The sequence below is a fragment of the Eublepharis macularius genome, chromosome 8 (genome assembly GCF_028583425.1).
Source record: "Eublepharis macularius isolate TG4126 chromosome 8, MPM_Emac_v1.0, whole genome shotgun sequence".
NCBI classification, from domain to species: domain Eukaryota; kingdom Metazoa; phylum Chordata; class Lepidosauria; order Squamata; family Eublepharidae; genus Eublepharis; species Eublepharis macularius.
This window is the reverse complement of record NC_072797.1, coordinates 681,837-702,748: the sequence shown is the minus strand read 5'-3', so window position 1 is coordinate 702,748 and position 20,912 is coordinate 681,837. Positions and strand designations below refer to the sequence as shown.

Below are 20,912 nucleotides of genomic sequence, written 5' to 3'. Positions count from 1 at the left end.
ACATTTCTTTGCAACCCCCACCTCATTCTTGCAGTCTATGTTTGTGCACATTCTACAGTACCTAGAACAATTGTGTTTATGACAATATAGGGTATGACAGTGTCCACAGTAATTTCGTGCACCCATCAATGCTTTAGCATTCCGCACACCGTAATAATGATCCGCATGTAACAGGACGAAGAACGTATTTGGATACCGCGGTTCCTGTGTTTTAAAGATCCCCCACCCCTTATCAGAACATGTAACCACATGAATGTTGACTTTTAAATGGTTTTCAATACATGCTATATCATTGAGCCCCACCCTTTTCTGATCCGACCACCCTAGATCTCTGTGCAATTTTCTGGCAGCATTTAACAATTCTGCGTCTGTGGGCTGCCCTTTTGCCATAACAGACAAGAGACCACCTGCAAAGCAGAGGTTGTGGTGCTCACTGTTGAAGTCCACCAGAAATTGCCTCTTTTTTTCAATAATAGAGCTATAAGGGATAGACTTGATTGAGCGGCGCCCACCCCCCCGTGGAGCTTTTACAATGGTAGCTACTAGGCGTAATGTGCTGTTACCCAGAATCTCCCTGTTGCTCTGGAGCAAGGCACTAATATATTCAAGGAACTCCCCTGCACTTAGTTCATTCTTTTTCTTCTTAAATGAATACAGAGCATTTTCTAACCCACCACCCTCTAAGCGCAACTGAACATAGTCCCCATCTTCTATTCGCCCGTTCAGTTCATCCAGAACCTCTTGAATGCCTCTGAATAGTGCTGCAATAGCCTGGGGGAATGAGTTCACCCTGTCTAAATTAACAAAACGAAATTCTTCACTAATCATTAGTGACCTGTATCTTTCAAAAGGCCTCTCCCAGGATCTGACACGCTCCACATGAACCCCCGCATCCGGTGAGTTGTCATCTTCCTCTAGAGGTGGATTATCCCTCTCAGTTGGGGGTGTCTCTAGAGGAGATGCTGCAACTTCCTGTGACAGGGGTTGTGAGCACTGTAGGGTAGAAGATAGCCCCCCGGCATCCCACACACTTTCTTGTTCCTGCATATGGTGTGGAGAGGGTGGAGCAGCACCTCTGGCATCCTCATCTCCCCTGGGGTGGGGGGAAAGGGCCTGTGGTCCCCCGCGACCCCCTTGTAATGAATTGTCATTACAGGCAGAATAGTTGTTACCGTTTTTAATATCAGGTGTATATTTGCCACATAGCTTGCCGAGCTGTATTTCTTCTTCAGCCACGGACTGCTGTGCTTTCTCCAGAATCAGCTTTTTCTCCTTTAGCCTCTTGAGGCCGTCACAAAGTCTCTGGCTGTATTCAAAAAGCTTTTTGTAACGCTCCTCAATATTTTGTGGAGGGTCGGGTTTCTTCTTCTTAGCAGGTGGTACTCCTTTAGCACTCGACTCTGGCTGTCGTCTCAGGCTGTGAGCTGTACTCCTGCGTCTTTGGCCACCCGGGGGCACAGCAGCTGATGTATCTAGAAAACAAAAACACATTATTGCCTCCCCCGTGGCTATCTAGCATAACTCTCAGACCCCTGTTAAGCTGAGACTTACTAGGGGCTGCTGTAGGAGTCTCTGTCGCTGCTACTGGCATGGTGCTTCCCTCTGAAATAATTTCTGTAAGAGAGCGGGACGGGGTTAATCTAGCTGTGTTGATACAGCTTTATAGTATATATTAGTGAGTGGTGGGATTTACCTATCTCTTCACTGAAGAAAGTTGGGCCATAGGCGTGGACCTCTGCTTGCACATCTGTAGTGCGGCGGGTGCTGGCTTGTTGAGCACTCTTGGGAGGAGCAGTTTCCAGGGGCATATTCAAATCATCAAGAAATATTTCTGTGTAGAAACGATAGAGGGTGAGAAACAGATGATACAGATGTGTAGGAATAGGTACAAGGTGCGTATGCGGGGGGGGGGTAAAATACCCATCATGGCTGGTGGAGAATGCTTACATGCTGCACATTGACTTTCTCTGGCAGGAATGGGTTCATAGTGTGAGTATATACACACCCGTACAGTAGTAAGGCCCCTGAGCACCCCACACACCCCCACACACCCTAATACCAGCATTATGTCATGTGTAGGTGAGAAAATTTAAAAGTTGCTGCTATAATGAAAGTGATACACAAGATAAGGTGAGCATTAGTGCACATTGTGTGTTTGTACAATACAGCTGAGACTTTTTTATTTTTATTGATTCAGCACCTGTCAAATAAAAAACAAAATACATCATATGATACATTCATCAGTTAACAAAAATTCATCACATGCATTTTTCTATTCTACCAGCATCATTAACAATGAGCTTGGCAATGCTAATTTAGCATAAATATACATGCATATTACTTGACTGAGAGAACAGCCCGCTTTAAAGTTAGTAGGTGTGAGAAAGCATGAGCAGTATTCTGAAAAGAACCCCACCACCCCCCTGAATCATATCAGTTTCATTAACAAAAGAGCATAGCATCTTAAATTCAGATTAAAAGTACAGTTAGCAGCTATGGGGCGAATTTATATAATCACAGCCACTTCCCTCAAAAAATGAATCCTAGAACACACACAAATTTTGCAATAACTTTTACAATGAAAGGCTGTGTTAGAAAAGAGCAGTGTGCAGCATTCAAAGTAGAGCACAGGTTGTTATCAGACCCCTATTTGATAAACAGTTGGATAAAGAATGAGCGGTTAATGCCCCCCCTTCGAAACATAGAGACAGAGGTGTGAATTATATCAGTTTCATTAACAGAGCTCATATACACAATAGTTGTAGGAGAGTGCTAGATTTAAAAAGTGTAGTTATAAGCAGGAGTGGAGAAACAGTATTCTGGCAGCAGTGTAAAACCCCTCAGCCCTTTCTCAGTTTGGAAAAAGCATGCTGATTTAAAAATTCACCTTCAAGATCATCCAGAATGTGATGATGGTCGCTCATAATTTGTCCTTATTAAAAATGGAAAAATACGTAATATTAGAATCCCTTCTAAGAATTGTTAGCCCATAGATACTCACCAAGGATGGCTTGTTACCTTCTCTCTCTTCTTGGCGCCCAGGGGTAGAAAGCGTGTGTAAAAGCTGTGCCGTCTGCGCGGTTTTTAAACCCTTCAGATCCGTACCCGTCATACCCCAAATCTTTGAAGAACGGTTGAAATATGGTGCTTTTCTTTTATGGCACCCCCCATAATATGGAGGAATCAGCACATTTTCCCCTTATCTTTTGAAAACAGACTGTTGCCGTGTTCTGTCTGGTGGTACCAGAATCAGATTTTTAGGATGCCAGAAACATTCCCTTTTGGGGACTTGTAGGAGATGCGAACAGGATCAACTGAATAATTCTACACAAATAATTCTATCCCCGGTGTTAAATAATGCATAGAGGCTCATAGATTTTGGGGGGAAACACTGTTGTTTTATGAAGATAAACTCCCGAAAGCTTATACCCCACCACAAATTTTGTTAGTCTCTAGCTGACATAGGCCTACAGCTATCTTCTAAAAGCCCTCTGTCAGTATTTTTACACGAGAGGGCACTGTTCATCAAGTATTCTTGAGTAACCTCTACTTCATCCCTGGGCCCCTGCATCTGGGGTCTTATCGCATATATCATGGGTATGTTTTTTACAACTTTGGTATGGTTCTGAATTGATGCTACCAGGCATTTAAAGTAAACAGAAGCGTTATTTTCCCACCGCTGTCCAGCTTTCCAGCCCCAGAACCCTTTGGAATTTGTGTGAAAGTAATTACAACAAGTATTTATTGGGGGGGGGGGTGGTCTTGTAAAGATCACGCTTTTGTAGTGTCATTTTTACCACTGTTTTACAGCTGCCCACCCCAGAACCCCTTGGAATCTGTGTGAAAGTGATTATAACTAGTATTTATCGCGGGTGTCTTGTAAGAACATTCTTTTGAATTGAACTTCTTGTGCTATTACAGGACCATGCTTTAAAATCACTAATTTAAAAAGAAATTAAAAAGTAAAAGGATTGGAAATGTTGCAAATTGTTACATTTTTCAATAATACTTCTCAGCAGAACAGTGAATCTTTGGAAAAGACTTAAATTCTTCATCATCTGTAGGCAGACAATGTTCTGATGGTAAGACAAAGGGAATAAACGCATTTAAACTGATTGAAAAGCAACTTTATTTATACAAACACGGGCTACATTCTACACAGTCTCCTTATCTTTTTGGAGACATACCCGGTGGTTTCTGTGATGGTAAGACAAAAGGCACGAACACATTTTTAAAAATTGAAAATGGCTTTGTTTTATATCAGGCACAGGCTACATCCTGATCTCTAAGACTGGTGCACATATACCACAGTAATTCAGTAAGGAGTTATGATGTGTGAATTTCTTTCTAATAATCTTCATAGCCAGATCTACATAACGTTGTTTGCACTGCTTTAATAATCCATTTAGAGCATCTTGTGCATTCTTAGCATTTTGAATCGCTTCTATATACCTGCCTAGCCGTTTAATATGCCCCTCATTCATTGTAAAACAATGGATACTTGTGGCTAGCAGTGTTATGGTATAGAGCATGGGCCCCATGGAGAGTTTAGTAGATACATATTTCAAGTTCTGGTTATAGAAATCCTCTTCCCATGTCAGGCAATCGTGGCCCAGCTGCGCGGGGATATCTTCAACACATCCTGTACATTTAAAAAACATTATCTCGCTGAAACAATGGTTCAAAATGGAATATGAAACAGCTTTGACTACTTCATTCATTGCAGATCTTCTATTTTTAGGGTTGACATAATCCTCTTGAAGGATGCCCAGTTCAAAATATCTATCCACACTGTCGTGCAGGGGCCATATCAGGCCAGGGGTATCTGAACGGCAGCATTCCTAGAAGAATTTACAACAGAGTGTTTAGATCATGCTTTTACAGTCTGCAAACATATATTTGGGTGAGCCTTGTAAAATTAGAGCATACGTACCTCTATTATAGTTGTAGCCTGCTGGGTTGTTGAAAGGCTGCCCTCAGGGCTGCCTCTTTTGTTCATATTAGGTTCAGCATGGTCATTTTCTACAGTCCTTGGCGGTGAACCAAACAGACGCTTCACAACCGACATGCTGCCATCTCCTTTGCGGGACATCTTGACATACATTCTTTTGAGGGCTTTACGCTTCACCTCGGGCACTGGTTCAGCCATTTCAAGCGTGTTTGTAGGGGTGTTCTCCATCTTGCACCAGCAAAAACAGCCGCAGAAGAAGCTGTGATCGTCCTGCTGCTCTTCCATTTAAAGACCAGGCTCCCCTGCCATCTCACCGCTCATTGGCGCATTTAAACAACATCCAGGAGGTAGGGCCAGTCATGACGCGTGCATGGCAGCGTCACATGAGCCCCTCAGGGGACCTATACAGAGACAGGGGGCTAGGGCCGTCAAAAACCATTTCTGGGGGTTCGGGGGAGCGAAATGAGGGGTCACATGAACCAGCTAGGCTCTTCTAGGGAGCAGGGGGCTGGTCTGCCCCCCAATTTTCCACCCTAGCACCCCATAAACTCAAAACTCTTTCCTATTGGTCCACAGGGGCAGGCGGGACCCTGCTAGGCCCTTCCTGTCAGGTGGGGTACTGCTTCCGGGGTCTAGAGGTGGCACTTCCGGGTCTAGAGGTGGGACTTCCGGGGTCTAGAGGTGGTACTTCCGGGTCTAGAGATGGGACTTCCGGGGTATAGAGGCGGGACTTCCGGGTTATAGAGGCGGGACTTCCTCCCAGAAAGGGGCGGGGCACCTGTCACTTTTTGTTATGACATGAGGTACCCCCCTTATTCTTCTCACCCCACTGTTCCCACCACTGGGACTGCACTGTGAGGGTGAGTTGGAGCTCAGATGCATGCTGGGGGAGGGGGGGATCCAATGAGATCAGGAGTGCTCTACTCTCCTGGCATTCCACAAACCGTGAAAACTGAATTGTTCAGAAAGACATCTTTACATAGGTAAGAGAGATATAATTGTAACAGAATTGTTCAGGAAAATGCTTTTTAAAAAGGAAAAGGACTGTAGACTATACTACTGGTTACTATAGGTTGTTGTATGTTGTAACAGACTAGCTGCACTGTCCCATCCTGCCCTCTGGGCATTAGCCAGGTGCAGTCCAAGTCTCTGCCTTGCATATGCCGCCCACCTAGTTTCTCCCAACCTTCAGAGGGGCTTTTGCTCCTTCTCCCTGGTGCCCACAAGCACTGCTTGGAATTGCCCGTGGGGAGGGCCAAGGCTCCCTGCTCCCTGTGTGGGCTTGCCTCTCTGGACCCTAACCCTCCTGCCCAGTTTCCTACTAGCCAGCACCTGGTTAGTGCAGGGACTGCTGTTGCGCTTGCAAAAAATCGTCTCTGGCATTTCAGACCTCCAAGTCTCTGCCCCTTCCCTTGCCCAAGGCTCAGCTTCTAGCAGAAAGTCTTAACTGGCTGGGCCTTTGTCTTCGGCCAGGTGGGGCACCTGATGCATACCTAAAGACCCCGGGTGCGGCTTAGGAAGCATTTGGCTTCCCCTCCCCCTTCCTGCCTGTTCTCGGCAAAGAGACACTTTTTAAACTAGCACTGAAGATTTTGATTCCGTCCAAACCGCCAAAGAAAAACATTTATTTATTTATTTGTTTGTTTATAGTCTGCCTTTCCCCCCTCATATGTATTATCAGATGATATTTCTACCTTTTAAAACATATCACGTTAATATTTATGCTTCGTTTCATCTTCATTCCAGATTTGTGCTTGATTTTAGATTTCACGATCCTAACCCTATTACATTGCTTAGTCAATGCCATGAGAAGGGCTCCACGCCGCCCCGCCCCCCCCCCCGCACGACGACCAGCTGCCCCGAAGCTGCTCCTGGGAGCTCCGTGTCTTCCGACGTGCACACTCGCTCCGTTGGCACAATATCGCCCCGTAACGCCAAGCGCTGCCGCTGCCTGTTCTCCAGCCTTCGGGCTTCCGCTCAAGTTCATCGCTTTAATGTTGCGAGAAGCACATGAGCGAATCGCTGAGCTGCTTTTAACTTCGGGGCCCGAAGACCCTTTAAACGACTTTGGTTGTAACATTATTTAGAATTAGAAACAGAGCCCGTTGTGCCAATAAATACAACGCGCTCTAGAAAGCTGGGGCTGGGGAGGGCTGGTGGCGGGGGTGGGGGCGGGGGTTAGGAAGGGCTGGCAGGAGGGAAGCAGGGGGGGCTGGGGAGGATTGGCAGGTAGAGGGGCAGCAGGGGGCCTTGGGAGGGCTGAGAGGCAGGAGGGGTCTGGGGAGGAATGGCAGATAGGGAGGCAATGGGGGTTTGGAGCAAAGAGTGGAGTGCCGTGGCTCCAGGGGCCTCTCAGGCCGGTGGCACTCCTCTCTCGCTCCATTGCCCTGGGTCCATGGAGAGCAGAGTGCCACGGCTCCAGGGGCCTTGTAGGGTGGCAGCGCTCCGCTCGCACCCCCTCACCTGGGGTCTGTGCAGAGTGGAGCGCCTGGTTCCGGTGGGGCTGACGCTGCAGCGAGCGCTTCACCCTTGGCCCATCGCCCTGTCCCTGCCGAAAGTGGTGGGCCACGGGCGCTTCTCCCCTGCCACGACTTCCTTGGGGCTTGCCAGAGCACTGCCCTTCCCACACTGCCACCCACCTCCGACTGGGCTACGAAGCCTGTGGCAGCAGGCCAAGCATACTCGCCCAGCCCTCTGCCGCTAGTGGCGCCCTCCGGAAGCGGCCTTCCACGGCGCCCTTTTATGCTAGTGTGCCCGTGCAGGCGCACCAGCATAAATGTGCATCATCAGGAAAACACTAAGGGAAGTATATAGTAGGATATGCTGGAAGACAGGAACCCCCCTCTGTTCTTTTGTTAAAAAGCAGTCCTAGTCCTTCCCCCCATAACCATATTCTGTGAAACTGGGGGCTCCTCTCCACGACCCAGTAAAGGCGCGGGTGCTGTAGCAAAGGAGACCTGGTTAAAGGGGGTGGGGGGGCCTGACCACCTACCCATAGGCTGGAATGCTCCAGCTCCTTATTTACATTAGGGGCAGTCTCTTGTCTCCCGGAAAGCAAAACCAAATCATTGCATTTCCAGAAGGTTGTGCCTCGGCAGAGGTGGGTTCCCAAGGCGAAGTTCTCCACAGCTCTTGCGGACCCTGCCCCCTCCCGCGTGGCTCCTGGTCTCTCGGAACCACCAGCTCCTGTTTTCCCACACACCACCACCCATCCATGCGGCTTCCAGAGGGGTTCCCCCGGCACCTGCTCGCTTCTGGTTCCATGGGGATGGAGCTCCGTGTTGCCAGGGGGGCAACAGCAGAGGGGTTGCATTAAGGGCCAGGGAAGGCCGTGTGTCCAGCACTGATTCCTTCATGGCATGCGTTTGTTCCTGCAAATCTACCCCCTCCAGCCCCTGGCAGGTCTCCGGCTCCTTTCTGCCACACACCCCTTTCTGCCCCTTTCTGCCCCTTGTGCCTGGCCCTCTCCTGCCAGAACAGCCTCCCAACCCCTCGGCCTCGGGCATTTCCTGTCAGCCTTGCCCGCCGCTTCATGGCATTCAGAGGCTGAGCTGCTTTGTTGGGGGGGGGGCTGTCTTGTTGCTTATGCGCCCCTGTCAGGGGCCATATCCATCAGTGGTGCTGGCTGCGTCCTGTGATGTGCCCCACTGCCTTCCATAGGCACTCCCCTGTTGCCCCGCTGTTTGGTAGGCGTTTCTTCAAAGGAAAGGGAAGCTGAATCCATGGGGCAAAGGACATGGGGTGGCGTGCGGCACAACCCAACCGTTCCTCCGAGGGACTCAGGGATGGCATGCAAAGGGTGATGCAGTGGTACAGGACACAGGTGGGCCGAGCGGAATCATGCTGTGCCACGGGCTCTGCCCTCAGCTGACTCGATGGTTCTGGAGGAGATACCACCAAGGGGAGGGAATGGCTGGGGGGGGGGCTCTGGGGCAGCCACTTCTACCTGAGTTCCAGATCCTCCCACCGGTTCAAGGTCCCAAGACATGCCTTGGTGTGCACGGGGAAGTGTGTGCCTTGCAGTGTTTTGTGTGTGTCATTTCTATGATCAAGAGCAAGGGCAGGCAGGCAGGCAGGCAGGCAGGCAGGGTCACCCCGTGATTCCAACTGCTGCAGCTGGGAAAACCTGAGCCTGAGCCCCTCCAGCTGCACTCCTCCTGCTGGAGCTAAGCAGGATACCACATTCTCTGAGAGCCAGTTTGGTGTAGTGGCTAAGAGCAGCAGGACTCCACTCTGGAGAGCCAGGTTTGATTCCCCACTCCTCTGCTTGAAGCCAGCTGGGTGACCATGGGTCAGTCACAGCTCTCTCAGAGCTCTCTCAGCCCCACCCACCTCACAGGGTGATTGTTGTGGTGGGGATAATAGTAACATACTTTGTAAACTGCTCTGAGCGAGTGTTAAGTCATCCTGAAGGGCAGTATATAAATCGATAATTAATTAATTAATAATACATTAAAACATTAATAATAAATGTTATTATTATTATTATTCTGCCAGCTACAGAGGCACAGAAGCCACAGCTGTGGAAATGGAATAACAACAACAACAACAACATTCAATTTACATACTGCCCTACAGGATGACTTAACCCCCACGCAGAGTGGAACCAAGACATTCCCTGTAAAGGTGGTGTTCGGTTGCTGGGGAGGAAAGAAAACAACATGGGGAGCCCGTGGGCCAAGTCTGCTGAAGGTGGCCCATCATTTATTCTGTGTGTGTGTGAGAGAGAGAGGAGGGGAGAACTGCTGCAGTGCCCGTTCTGGGGACAGCTGGAGCTGCACGCCAAAGCTCAGGGCCAGCTAGGCGAGGCTCTTCTTCCCCTTCCTCTATTCCTCCTCCCGCCGAGGGGTGCTTTGCAGTCCAGAATGAAGCTGTGAAGGAGTGGGAGGCTTTGGGTAGCGGGCGAGAGGTGCGGGCACGTGGCTTCCAGCTCTCAGGTGGTGGACTCTGCAGCAGGCTTGGATTTGATATAGGCCAGTGCGAGCGAGCGAGCGAGCGAGTGGGGAGGAGGCCATTTTGGGGGAGGAAGCTTCGAGAGGATTTCTTCTGCTCCCGCTTCAGCTCTTGTCACGGAAACGGGCTCGTGCGGAGCATATTCCGGAAGACCCAGGCGTCGCGGGGTGCAGGCAGGCTCTTCCTCCCATGTCGGCACCACTGCATTGCAGAGAAGTGCGGAGGGGGGGGGGGGACTGGGGCTGGGCCTTGTGCAACCAGCAGGACGGGGATGTCGACAGGAGCCCACATTCCAGGGCACTGCGTGGGCCTCTTAGGACTTACTCGGGCTCCTCGGGATTCCCTGCTGCAGAGGCATCCTCCGGATCTCAAGCCATCTAACCCAGATGGGAGTTCGGTCCTCCGGGCCTGGCTGGCTTCTCACAGATGTATCGGCGTGTTCTAGTGCAAGCTCCCCATGACAGTTTTCTTTGGTTCAGAGTGGCGCAGGCTTCATTTGAGTTGTACTTAGCAGGTAACTGAGGTATGTCTGTTCTGGAGGGGTAAGAAAGACAAACTCCATGAAATGGCAAAAAGTCGTATTCCCCACCGGCGGAACATTTTCTGCTGCCCCTCAGAATGCATCAATTTCAGCTGGCTCCATTTGCAACGCCCAGGCTGTTCCCAAAGCTCCGCAGCTCCAGCCACACCCAGTGGACGGAGGGCCAGAAGACGTGGCTGGCAGCAGGCCTGGCTCCGGGCACCTGGTCTCTGCTGAGCAGCTGCAATGAAATGGGGTGGGAAATGGGGGCAGCTGGAACGGGCCCTTAACCTTTCCCTTCCCTGGGCCATGGCACTGCCAGTGTGGGGTAGTGGTTACAGTGTTGGGCTAGTATCTGGGAGACCCAGGTTCCAATCCCCACCCTACCACAGAAGGTTGCTGGGTAACATTGGACCATTCACAGATTCTCAGCTTAGCTTATCTCACTGAGTTCTTGTGAGGGTGAAACTGAAAGGAGAATGATGTAAGCTGCTTTGTGTCCACACTTGGGAGAAAGGCGGGAGTAAATAAAATTAGAAATGAAAATAAGTTGGGGTGGTTTGGAGGGTGTCCTGCCTTGAGCTGGTCAGTGGCGTGGGAGGTATCGTCCCGTTCCTTATCATTGTCCAGGCCCCCTGAAATGTGAGGTCACTCTCTCTCTGCCACGCAGGGGCGGCTACAGCAGAGCGCCTGGCTGGCCGGGCTGAATTCCGGAACTTGTCGCTGAGAAGGGGGCAGGCAGCTGGGCTGGGACTGCTGGAGGCCTGGGAGAGCCACAGCCGGTCTGAAATGACTGCACTAAGCTGGATGGGCCCATGGTAGACACAGCACTTGGCACGTAATGAAGCAGCACCACTGGCCACTGAAGAGGTTCAGGGCGAGGCTAGGGGCTGCAGTGGTGGAAGGCTGGACATGTTGCCCATCCTCTGCCCAAGCTGAACAGATGTGGTTGACGGGGAGCCAATGCAGCATGACACGCACCCTGCGAGGCATGAGCCGTCAGCCTCAAGCCAAAGCCACTCGGAACTCCAACCAGACTTCTTTTTACCACTGAGTCCAATCCAGAATTCATCTGACTGCACATGGCTCTAGGAGCAAAAAGAAAACGGCAAGGTGAGTGAACACTGCCCTGGGATGTTTTCAGAACCGACCGCCTGCAGCAGTGCTCGGGGACTCCCTTCCACTCCTGAGGGGAGGGGCCAGCACCCACCCGTTGCTGACACCTCTCTGGTTTCAGTGCTTCTGAAAAGACAGAGAGAGCATGCAGGGGGGGTCTCCAGGGGCTTTCCCACCTTTGCAGCCTCTGGAACACTGGTAGTCAGGGGGCAGCTCTTGCCTGGGCTGCTTGGCTTGGGGTTTGCACCAACTCAGAGAAACAAAAGGGAATCTCCCCACCCCCCACCCCATGGGATACAGTAAACAACAATCTAAACTCTAAATGAAAATTATTTCATCAAGTGCAAAGTATGAATGTGCTAAAGAGCTACAAGTGCCCCATCCTCTCATAACAACCCTTTTTTATGTGATGTGATGGAGGAAACCTTTTGTGCCATTTCAGAAGAGGTGATAGGGAGCTACAGGAAAGGGGAAATTTTGGATAGAACCAGAGGACAGCTAAAGAGCTACAAGTGCCCCATCCTCTCATAACAACCCTTTTTTATGTGATGTGATGGAGGAAACCTTTTGTGCCATTTCAGAAGAGGTGATAGGGAGCTACAGGAAAGGGGAAATTTTGGATAGAACCAGAGGACAGCCCAAACAGTGTCTGAAATAGGGGTAAAATAGAAAAGAATCCAGTAGCACCTTTAAGACTAACCAACTTTACTGTAGCATAAGCTTTCAAGAATCACAGTTCTTGTCGAAGGCTTTCATGGCAAGAGAACAATGGAGAAAGAAATCGGGGGGAAACTTCCATTTCTAGATACCTTGGTCATCCGCAAAGCAGACTTCCAGTTAGGTCACAAGGTCTACAGGAAACCAACTCACACGGATCAGTACTTACACAAAAACTCCAATCACCACCCTCGACAGAAAAGAGGCATAATAAAAACATTAGTAGACCGTGCAAGACGGATATGTGAGCCGCACCTTCTCAATGAGGAAATTAATCATCTAAACCACGCATTCCAAGCAAATGGCTACTCCAGAAATGAAATCAGAAGAGCAAGTAAACCAAGGATAAATCAAACAACCAAGGAAAAGCAGTCTCCCACAGGAAAAGTGCCATATATCAAAGGAATCACTGATCAGATGGGAAAGCTTATGAAAAAGCACAACCTTCAAGCAGTATTCAGACCCACCCCAAAAATACAACAGATGCTACGATCAGCAAAAGACAGTAGAGACCCCCTCACCTCTGCAGGAGTATACCGTATACCGTGCAGCTGTGGACAAGTTTACATCGGGACCACCCAGCATAGCATCCAGGCACTCCCTCGGCATTGGGTTGGAAGTGATCCACGAGCTCCTGACCCACCCACAGTTGCATCGCACTCTCCAGAGCATCCAGAGAGATGGAGATACCGCCGCAGTGATGGTATCCCACAATGGCAAAGAGATCCTGGACCTGGTCAAGGAGATCAAGGTCACCGGAGAACACTCGTGGTGGGAGTCCCTCCTCGGCTGGAGTCCCACAGCCACCGGAATATTCAATCTGGCCATGCACCTGATTGTTATTATTTTGATTTTCCAAGTTTTGTTGTGTGCCACCCTGCTTTACATAGGATGTTGGAGCCGCAGACAACTCCAGCAGATTCAGGTAGCTCACTGCCTGGATCGTTACAACCCAGAGCTTTTACTGCCTTAGGAGAACGGTCTGGGCGCTCTCCCTCTCCCTCTCCCTTGATGTCTTTTTTTCCTATTTGCCTTTGTTGTTATGAGCCATGATAATTGTGTGTACATTTATGCGTACGAACTGAACCGGCCCCATAGATGCTTTGCTTGCTGGACACCGCTCTGAGGCCCTCTTGTGGACTAGGGGGGAGCAGGTTTTGCTACCTCCCAACCCGCGATCTGCCTCCAGACGGCCACCCTCAGCCCCACCCCCCATGAGGACTAGTAACTGTGTGCCTGACGCCTCGCCTGCCAGCTCATGCTCCGGCGCAATGCAGATGTCTAGGGGAGTGCAAAGGTACCTGGACTAAGTTTGCTTGTTTCTTGTATATATATATATATATATATGCAACCCAGTCTCATAGCTGTACTGTGGACTGCGCCATCTGTGATCTTTTTCCTCTCCCCGTTCCTATGGACTTATCCAATGAATTGCCTTCTAGGAATTGTACCCCTATGAATTTAGTTCCCCAAGTTTTATGCCTTATGAACTGTTCTTTCAAATCCGTCTTCCTCCGCTGTAGTGCTTTTTAAGGTACGTTTGTCATTTTCCTTGTGCTTGTATGCACCGTGAACCACATTATGTCTTGAGTCTCTACATATTTTAAAATGCCCTCAGCTTAACCCATGGCTTACAAATCACCCATGTCTCTGCTTTGCTTTTTGATTTTAGCCATATATGAAATAACCCCTACGATTTATGTGTGTGTGTGTGTGTGTGTGTGCGCGCGCGCGCATCTGTACTGCTGTATGTCATCTCTCATTTTAGCCACATGGGAATGATGTCTGTTCATGAATTGCAATATGACATTTAGTCTGGTGTGTCACTTCCACCCTCTATGAATGGATTGGTCTATGAATTAATTGCTTGGTGTCTATGAATTGCTCTGTACCCATGAATTACTATGCATTCAGGAATTGCTTTACACCTGTGATTGGGCTTATGACTTGCTATGTACCCCCCATCCGGAAATCATATATGAATTGGGTTTCAACCCATGTATGAACTGCCTCCCGCTTTTACCTGGAAGACTATGCTTGTGATTGTGTAATTGCTGATCCTTCTGTGAAATACTTCTGCTCTTAAGCCTGTGCATATGAGTTACCTTGCATATTATGAAATTGTGTTGACGGTTGCATCTTAATATGTGTATGTGTATGTGTATGTGTATGTGTATGTGTATGTGTATGTGTATGTGTATGTGTATGTGTATGTGTATGTGTATGTGTATGTGTATGTGTATATATGAGTGTGTGTGTGTGTGTGTATGTATGTATATGTATGTATATATATACATATATATACATATACATATACATATACATATACATATACATATACATATACATATACATATACATATGCATATGCATATACATATACATATACATATACATATACATGGATGGATATGTGCATGCACACACACACACACACACACACACACACACATATATATATGGATGGATGGATGGATGGATGGATGGATGGATGGATGGATGGATGGATGGATGGATATGTGTGTGTATACATACATATATATATGTAATTTTCCCGAGGTGGACACATAGAAGTGCAGCCCATTGGCTGATCTAAATTTTGTAATCTGGCTATGTGGTTCTCCGTAACAAATTTACAAATGACACCTCCCCCTCTTCCCTCTTCCCTCCCCCACCCCACTGGATGCTCAACCACCAGAGGTGCCAATTTGCTCACCGTTGAAGACGTGTTCGGAGACCACGCTGCCAGCGGCCAGGTGCCAGCCAGGGAGACCTTCCGCGAGAATGGGCAGGCGCTCCCTGGCCAGCTCCTGCCGGGAGCCTCCCGTGGGCTGGGTCCCAAGTGTGCCCTCACTGCCAGGCAGTCTGCTGGTAAGCCCTAGCCGTGCCCAGACGACAGCCATATTCTCAGACAGCCAGGAAACCAAGGGGAACTGCCTGCTTTGGGAAGCCATTTCGAAGAAGCGAGCTGACCACGTACACAGCGAGAGAATCCCGCTCTCCTCCGCATTTCTTAACACCTGTCCAGGATGGAGATTGATCATCAGTCAGCCAGGGCAATCAGCAAGCGCACATCAAAGCAACCTTTGCACTCCGGACTTGAAGGCACCCGAATGAGCTCTGGGAAAGTGCAAACGGCCCGGATCGCCTTCCTCCCCCCCATCCCCTCTCCCAAAAAGGTGTCATGATACATCAGACTTCAAACATTGTCCAATCAAGGCTGTTCCGATGGCCCCAAATCCTTTGATTTAAGTCGTGAGAACCACTGAAAGGGGTGTCAGCCCCTGGGTAATTTGAAAGTATATAAGCTTGCCCCTCGAACCCGAGGGAGTGCGCGCCATTCCTATCCTAACTTCCCTGCTGCCGTTCTACCCGTGGTGTAGTGCAGGCACTAGACCCCTTTTCACTGCTCATATCTCTGCTCTGCTTCAGGATTCTCGTAAGTATGCCCTTGTCATCATGGGGCTCTCGCTCATGCAGCCATCTCTAAATTTCCTACTCTGTATTTCTTAGCTCTTGTATGTAATCTTGTATGTGTGTGTAAGTTTAGGCATACGCCACACTATTAGAAAATACACGTTATTGATTGAATAATTGTAGTCTGCCTCTTTGTCGCGGGGATTTCCGAAAAGCAGGACCTTGGTATAGATGGCTAGACCCGTGCTAAATTTAGACTGCTGTGCTGATTCCCCATTCTAATAAAAGAGCAGTTCCAGTAACAGAATAAAAGAACATGAAAGACACTGCAGACTTGGCCATCCAGAAAAATCAGCAGTGGCTGAACAGAGCCTAACTCAAACAGGACACAGTATCCTATTCCAGGACACTAAAATACTGGACAACACTTCCAACTACTTTGTCAGATTGCACAGGGAAGCCATTGAAATTCATAAGCATAAGCACAATTTCAACAGGAAAGAAGAGACAAATGAATAGAGCATGACTTCCAGTCCTGAAAAACACCAGGCTAACAAAACACTCTATACCCGACAATAGCTCTGCAGAGAAGATTAGCATATCAAGCACCAATCCATATGCAAAAGAACCTCCTCAGGATACAGTGAAGCCTCCTGCCATTAGCATTCCACACCCTGGGAAACTCTTACAGGATGACTCAGCCCAACCCCACCTTCCTGAGTAGATATAAATGACCTGCCAACATCTTTTCCACAGTGTGACACTGAGAGATCTCTGTCTTTTGGTGCTACACCTCTGAAGATGCCAGTCACAGCTGCTGGCGAAACATCAGGAACTACAATGCCAAGACCACGGCTATACAGCCCGGAAAATCCACAACAACCAATCGCAGTTCTCTTTGTCAGATGCACATAGAACTGTGATTCTCGAAAGCTTATGCTACAGTAAAGTTGGTTAGTCTTAAAGGTGCTACTGGACTCTTTTCTATTATAAATGAACGTAAGATGATCCCCCCTTTTGGGGATGGCATACCTGGGAAAAAAACTAGTCTTGCATTGGAGTAAAAACAGTATTAGGAATGAGGCACCCACTGTAAGGAAAAATGCTTTTCTAGTCAACTTTTGCAGAGGCCATGTCTCTTGGAACTTTGGTCAAGAAGCTGTGCTGTCTTGTTAAGGCCTTCCTTTAGCCCGACTCCCCGCCCCCTTTTTTCCCTGTTGCTAGCAGCTTCTCTGGGAACATAGCTGTCTTCAGACTCAGGGGAGGGGGGGGGGGGCTGAGCTTCCATGGACAGTCAGTGAGCCAATCAACATTACTGATTTTAGGAACTAATTTGCACCTGCAAGATAGGAGCTCGGTGCCAAGGACTGCAGCCTTTTGTGCCCAGCCCCTTTTGCGCCCAGTCTCCTTTTGACTATGACATCACTTTTTGGCCACTTAATTGGAGCAGGGCCTACACCACTGGAATGGCAAAAATGGCTTAAAAACCCTTTACCCAGCATGGAGACCTCAGACGTGAGGTGGGTTGCAGTGAGATTCCATTGTAACTCGCCCAGCATCTCAAATCCGGCTCTGACTGGGATGGGAGCTCAGGTGCCCATCCATTTTGCTTTGCTATGAAGCCCAGCCACTCTTTGCTTCTCGACCAGAGACTTTGCCTCCCACATTCTCGACAACTTTGAGATCTATCTTCTGCTATGATATTGGTATGTAAAAGTTAGAGCTTACAAAGCTATAGGATTTTGTTATTTTAATCCTCACATTCTGTCTCATGTATTTTATAGTGACCTTGCACCTTAATAAAATAATTATATTATCTTTTTGTGTGGGTTTGTGACTTTGGAGTCTCAGAACTCAAAATCATTTTGCTGAACTCACTTTTGTAAACTCTTGTGAACCACCTACTACAAAAATACACTTTTGCTGTGAACTCTAGTTGCAAAACCATTCTTGCAAGGTAAGCTTTGCTTTGTTTAGTTCCCTTACAGGCTGGGAGGGGTGTCCCTCCCCTCCTAAGCTTTGGGAAACACTGAGGGGCTGGTGGCAGATTTGAAGGGCATTTGGAGGGCTTTCCTTCGCTTGCCAGTTTTGTAATTCTGTGAGAACCGGTCTATAGACCACTGCTGGCTCTTCCCCTCAGCAGGGCAGCAGCGCCAGGGGCCGGAAGCCGTGCCCCCTGAGCACAGAGCCCTCCAGCTCTCACATTACGCACATGCTGGGTGGGGGAAAACAAAGAGCTTGCCGTCTCTCCCCCCTGGCTAGGATATCACACCTCCAGGAATGGAGTCCAAGGGAGCCAGCTGGCTAGATGGTTCTCCCTTTCTCTTGGGGGCAGAAATCTCAGAACAACCCTGGGGGCGGGGAAGCGGGGGGTGGACTGCCAAGGGGAGGCTATAAATTCCCAGGGCACACGAAAGAAGCTCTCTTATCTTGCATCTTGGGACCAGGGAGGCAGAAGGCATGAAGGGCTACGTCATGCTCAGCACCCCCTTTTCTGCAAATGGAAATGGTGTTCCTTCTCACCGGTATCCCTGCAGCGTCCCACAAGGTGCCAGCATCCCAGGGCTTGACAATCAGCAGCTGAGAGGATTGCCTTTCACAGTCAGTCTGACTCCGTTCCCAAGTCTTCTGCTCATTTGACACCCACAAGCACTTCCATCGGAAGAGCGTCCATCCGTTGGGACAGCAGCCTGGGGAAGGGGGAGACACAAGAAGGGGTGGGGTCCTAGATGCATTCTGATCCGGAACGGCTGTGATTGCCATGTGCTTTATGTCGGGCTGTCTATGGGGACAGCTCACAAACTTCAAGTTATGTGACAGCACCAAAACACCCAGCCAAAATTTGTAGGGGGCTTGCTGTCATTTTACTGACCAATGCCAGTTCACGCATCAGCGGAGGGGCCTGTAGGTGTCAAATGCTGGCAGCACGTGCCATGCTCATGCGCCAGGGCTGGGGCTGGATGTTACGCTTATCTGTGAAGGGTCATGCGGTGCCTGAACTGTCCGCTGTCTCTTACGCCCTCACACAGGGTGTAAGTCTGTTTGTTCCTGAGGTTGTCTCTGCTAGACTGTGCTCTCGCAGCTGGGCCGTGGGAAAGGAAGCCTCCCTAACCGTGACCCCCTGTGTGCCATCTCTCCCTGCGTCCCATCCCCTGCACAGCTGTGTCCCAGTGGAACTAGCCGGCCTTTAGGAAAAGGGGGAGTGTTGGGCTTTGAATGATCTATATGCCTGATCCCTACCTGTGCCCTCATTCCTGGCAAAGAACCCAGTGAGATCGTGAAACCAGCAACTTTTCAACAAAGGTCTTTCTTACTAACAAACAGGGGGGTCTTTTGAAGGTTACTTGGCAGATCCTAACAGTAGGCAAGGCAAGAGCTGTGAAATGCCAGAAGGGAAACTTCAGCCCCTTAGAACCTCTCCAGGCCCAAGCCCGGCTTTGGAAGGCACCTCCTGCCCCTTTCCATTCCTCACTGCCCTCTGGTTGTGATCAGGTACAGTTTTAGACTGGAGAGGTGAAACTGACAGAGCCTTCCGGGAGGAGAAGATGAAATTAACAAACCCTCTGAGGAGCGATCTCCACCAGCTCTGCCTTTTTAGATCCTATGGTATTGTTGTGGAAATGTCCTTGACGCTGTATGGAAATGTCTTCGATACTGATTGTACTAATCGAACGCTAGGTATAATCTGCCTTAAATCTCAGTGAGAAAGGGGGACTATAAATAACCCGAATGAATGAATGAATGAATGAATGAATGAATGAATGAATGAATGAATGAATGAATGAATGAATGAATGAATGAATGAACTACAACACTGAATCTCCCTACACTTGAGCATCCCTAAGATGTCTCATGCGGAGAGACTCAGTCAAGAAACTTGAGCCACCAGCCAAGCCCGACTGCCCCCTGATACAGGCTTACCAATCCGCTGGCATGATGTGGCCTCCTCCAGCTGCCGGGTGGCCTCCTCCTTGTCCCGCTGCAGGAGAGTCAGTTTTTCCTCTAGCCGCCGCTGAGTGCCGTTGCCCGCCTGCCAGCTCTCCCAGAGGGCCAGCCGGGTGGCATTGAGCTCGGCCCGGGCCTGGGAGAGCTGCCCCATGGAACGCTCCAGCTCCTCCTCCCGGCTGCCGATTCTCTGCCCCAGGGCGCCGCTCTCCGCTGCGTGTGCCTCTGGGATGCCCGCTGCAGCTCCCCGGAGACCTGCCCGTCTGCAGAGGAGTGAAGGCGGGAGTGGGAACCGGGCCGGGCGGGGTTGGGGGGGTGGGGGGCGTCTGCAGGGTGGCTGCATCGCCTGCGGGCTCTGGGCTCCCGAGAAGCAGCACAGGGCGACCCACCTGGGACCCCCAGGAGGGGGGCCGGCCATAGGGCTGGGCCAGGCCAGGTGAAGGAGGGCCTGGGCGGGGAGGGGACTTACATCGGACGCCGAGCGCCAGGCAGGTGGCCAAGAGGAAGAGGCAGGAGCCCAGCAGGGCCAGCAGCGGGACGCGCCCCCTTCGCTGCCGGGCGGGCCCTGCAAGAGAAAGCGGCGGCTCGTCGGGGGTCCTGCGGAGGGCCGCCCCCGCCGGGGCCCCCTGCCCAGCCTCGCTCGGCTGCTGCGGGCGGGTCCGGGCCGGCGGGCAGTTCTCGTAGGTGAGCTCGCCCTCGCCCTCGCTGCCGTCTGCCGGGGGGGCGGCGGGCCCGTCGGCGGGCGGGCGGCTCTTGCGCGGGGCGCCCTTGGCGAAGCGCAGGTCCGCGTAGGTCACCGCCTCGGCCATGCCCGCGCCCAGCCCAGCCCGGCCCTACCGTCGCCCTGTGGCTTCCCGGAGCGAAATCCTCGCCCAGCTTGGCTCAGCCCGGGGGGACACCAGCAGGGGGCGACCCATCTCGGCCCAGCCCCTCTCCGCCCACTCGCCCCGGGAGCCGAGCGCCGGGGTCCGTCCAGCGCTGCTGTCGCCTGCTGCGCAGCCCCGCTCCGGTCCGGCTAAGGCAGAAACGGAAGCCGGAGCCGGAGCCGGAGGGGGCAGAGAAGGGGCTGGGGGGGGGGTCCGTCTTAGTTGGGATGCTTAGCAGTGGGGAGGGGGGCAGGCTTTGTTTTATTTGTTTTATTTTATGTATATCATTTATAGTCCGCCTTCCTCACTGAGACTCAAGGCGCATTACACAGTATGAGATTAGTATCAGTATCAAGTACGTTTCATGAACAACGCCACAGGGTAAAGAGACACAAGTTTAAAAGGCATCGTATCAGCGAGAATCCAT

At 50.3% G+C, this 20,912-nt stretch overlaps 1 protein-coding gene and 1 pseudogene across 1 annotated transcript; both read right to left on the bottom strand.

Moving 5' to 3' along the window:
* Positions 1-4,150: 4,150 nt before the first annotated feature.
* On the bottom strand, positions 4,151-5,172 carry LOC129334986 (uncharacterized). The gene is made up of 2 exons (XM_054987398.1): positions 4,934-5,172; positions 4,151-4,841 (listed from the first exon to the last, which is right to left on the bottom strand). Exons 1-2 carry the CDS (start codon positions 5,147-5,149, stop codon positions 4,272-4,274), a joined length of 786 nt encoding a protein of 261 aa, XP_054843373.1. The 5' UTR covers positions 5,150-5,172; the 3' UTR covers positions 4,151-4,271.
* Positions 5,173-9,855: 4,683 nt separating this feature from the next.
* Positions 9,856-20,428, bottom strand: LOC129334472 (B-cell differentiation antigen CD72-like; annotated as a pseudogene).
* Between the last annotated feature and the right edge of the window lie 484 nt (positions 20,429-20,912).

Excerpts from the sequence above, each read along its gene's own strand:
- LOC129334986 (XM_054987398.1), bottom strand. The coding sequence starts at position 5,149 with ATGGCTGAACCAGTGCCCGAGGTGAAGCGTAAAGCCCTCAAAAGAATG. Across the intron at positions 4,842-4,933 it reads AGGCTACAACTATAATAGAG|GAATGCTGCCGTTCAGATAC; the intron begins GTACGTATGCTC and ends AAATTCTTCTAG.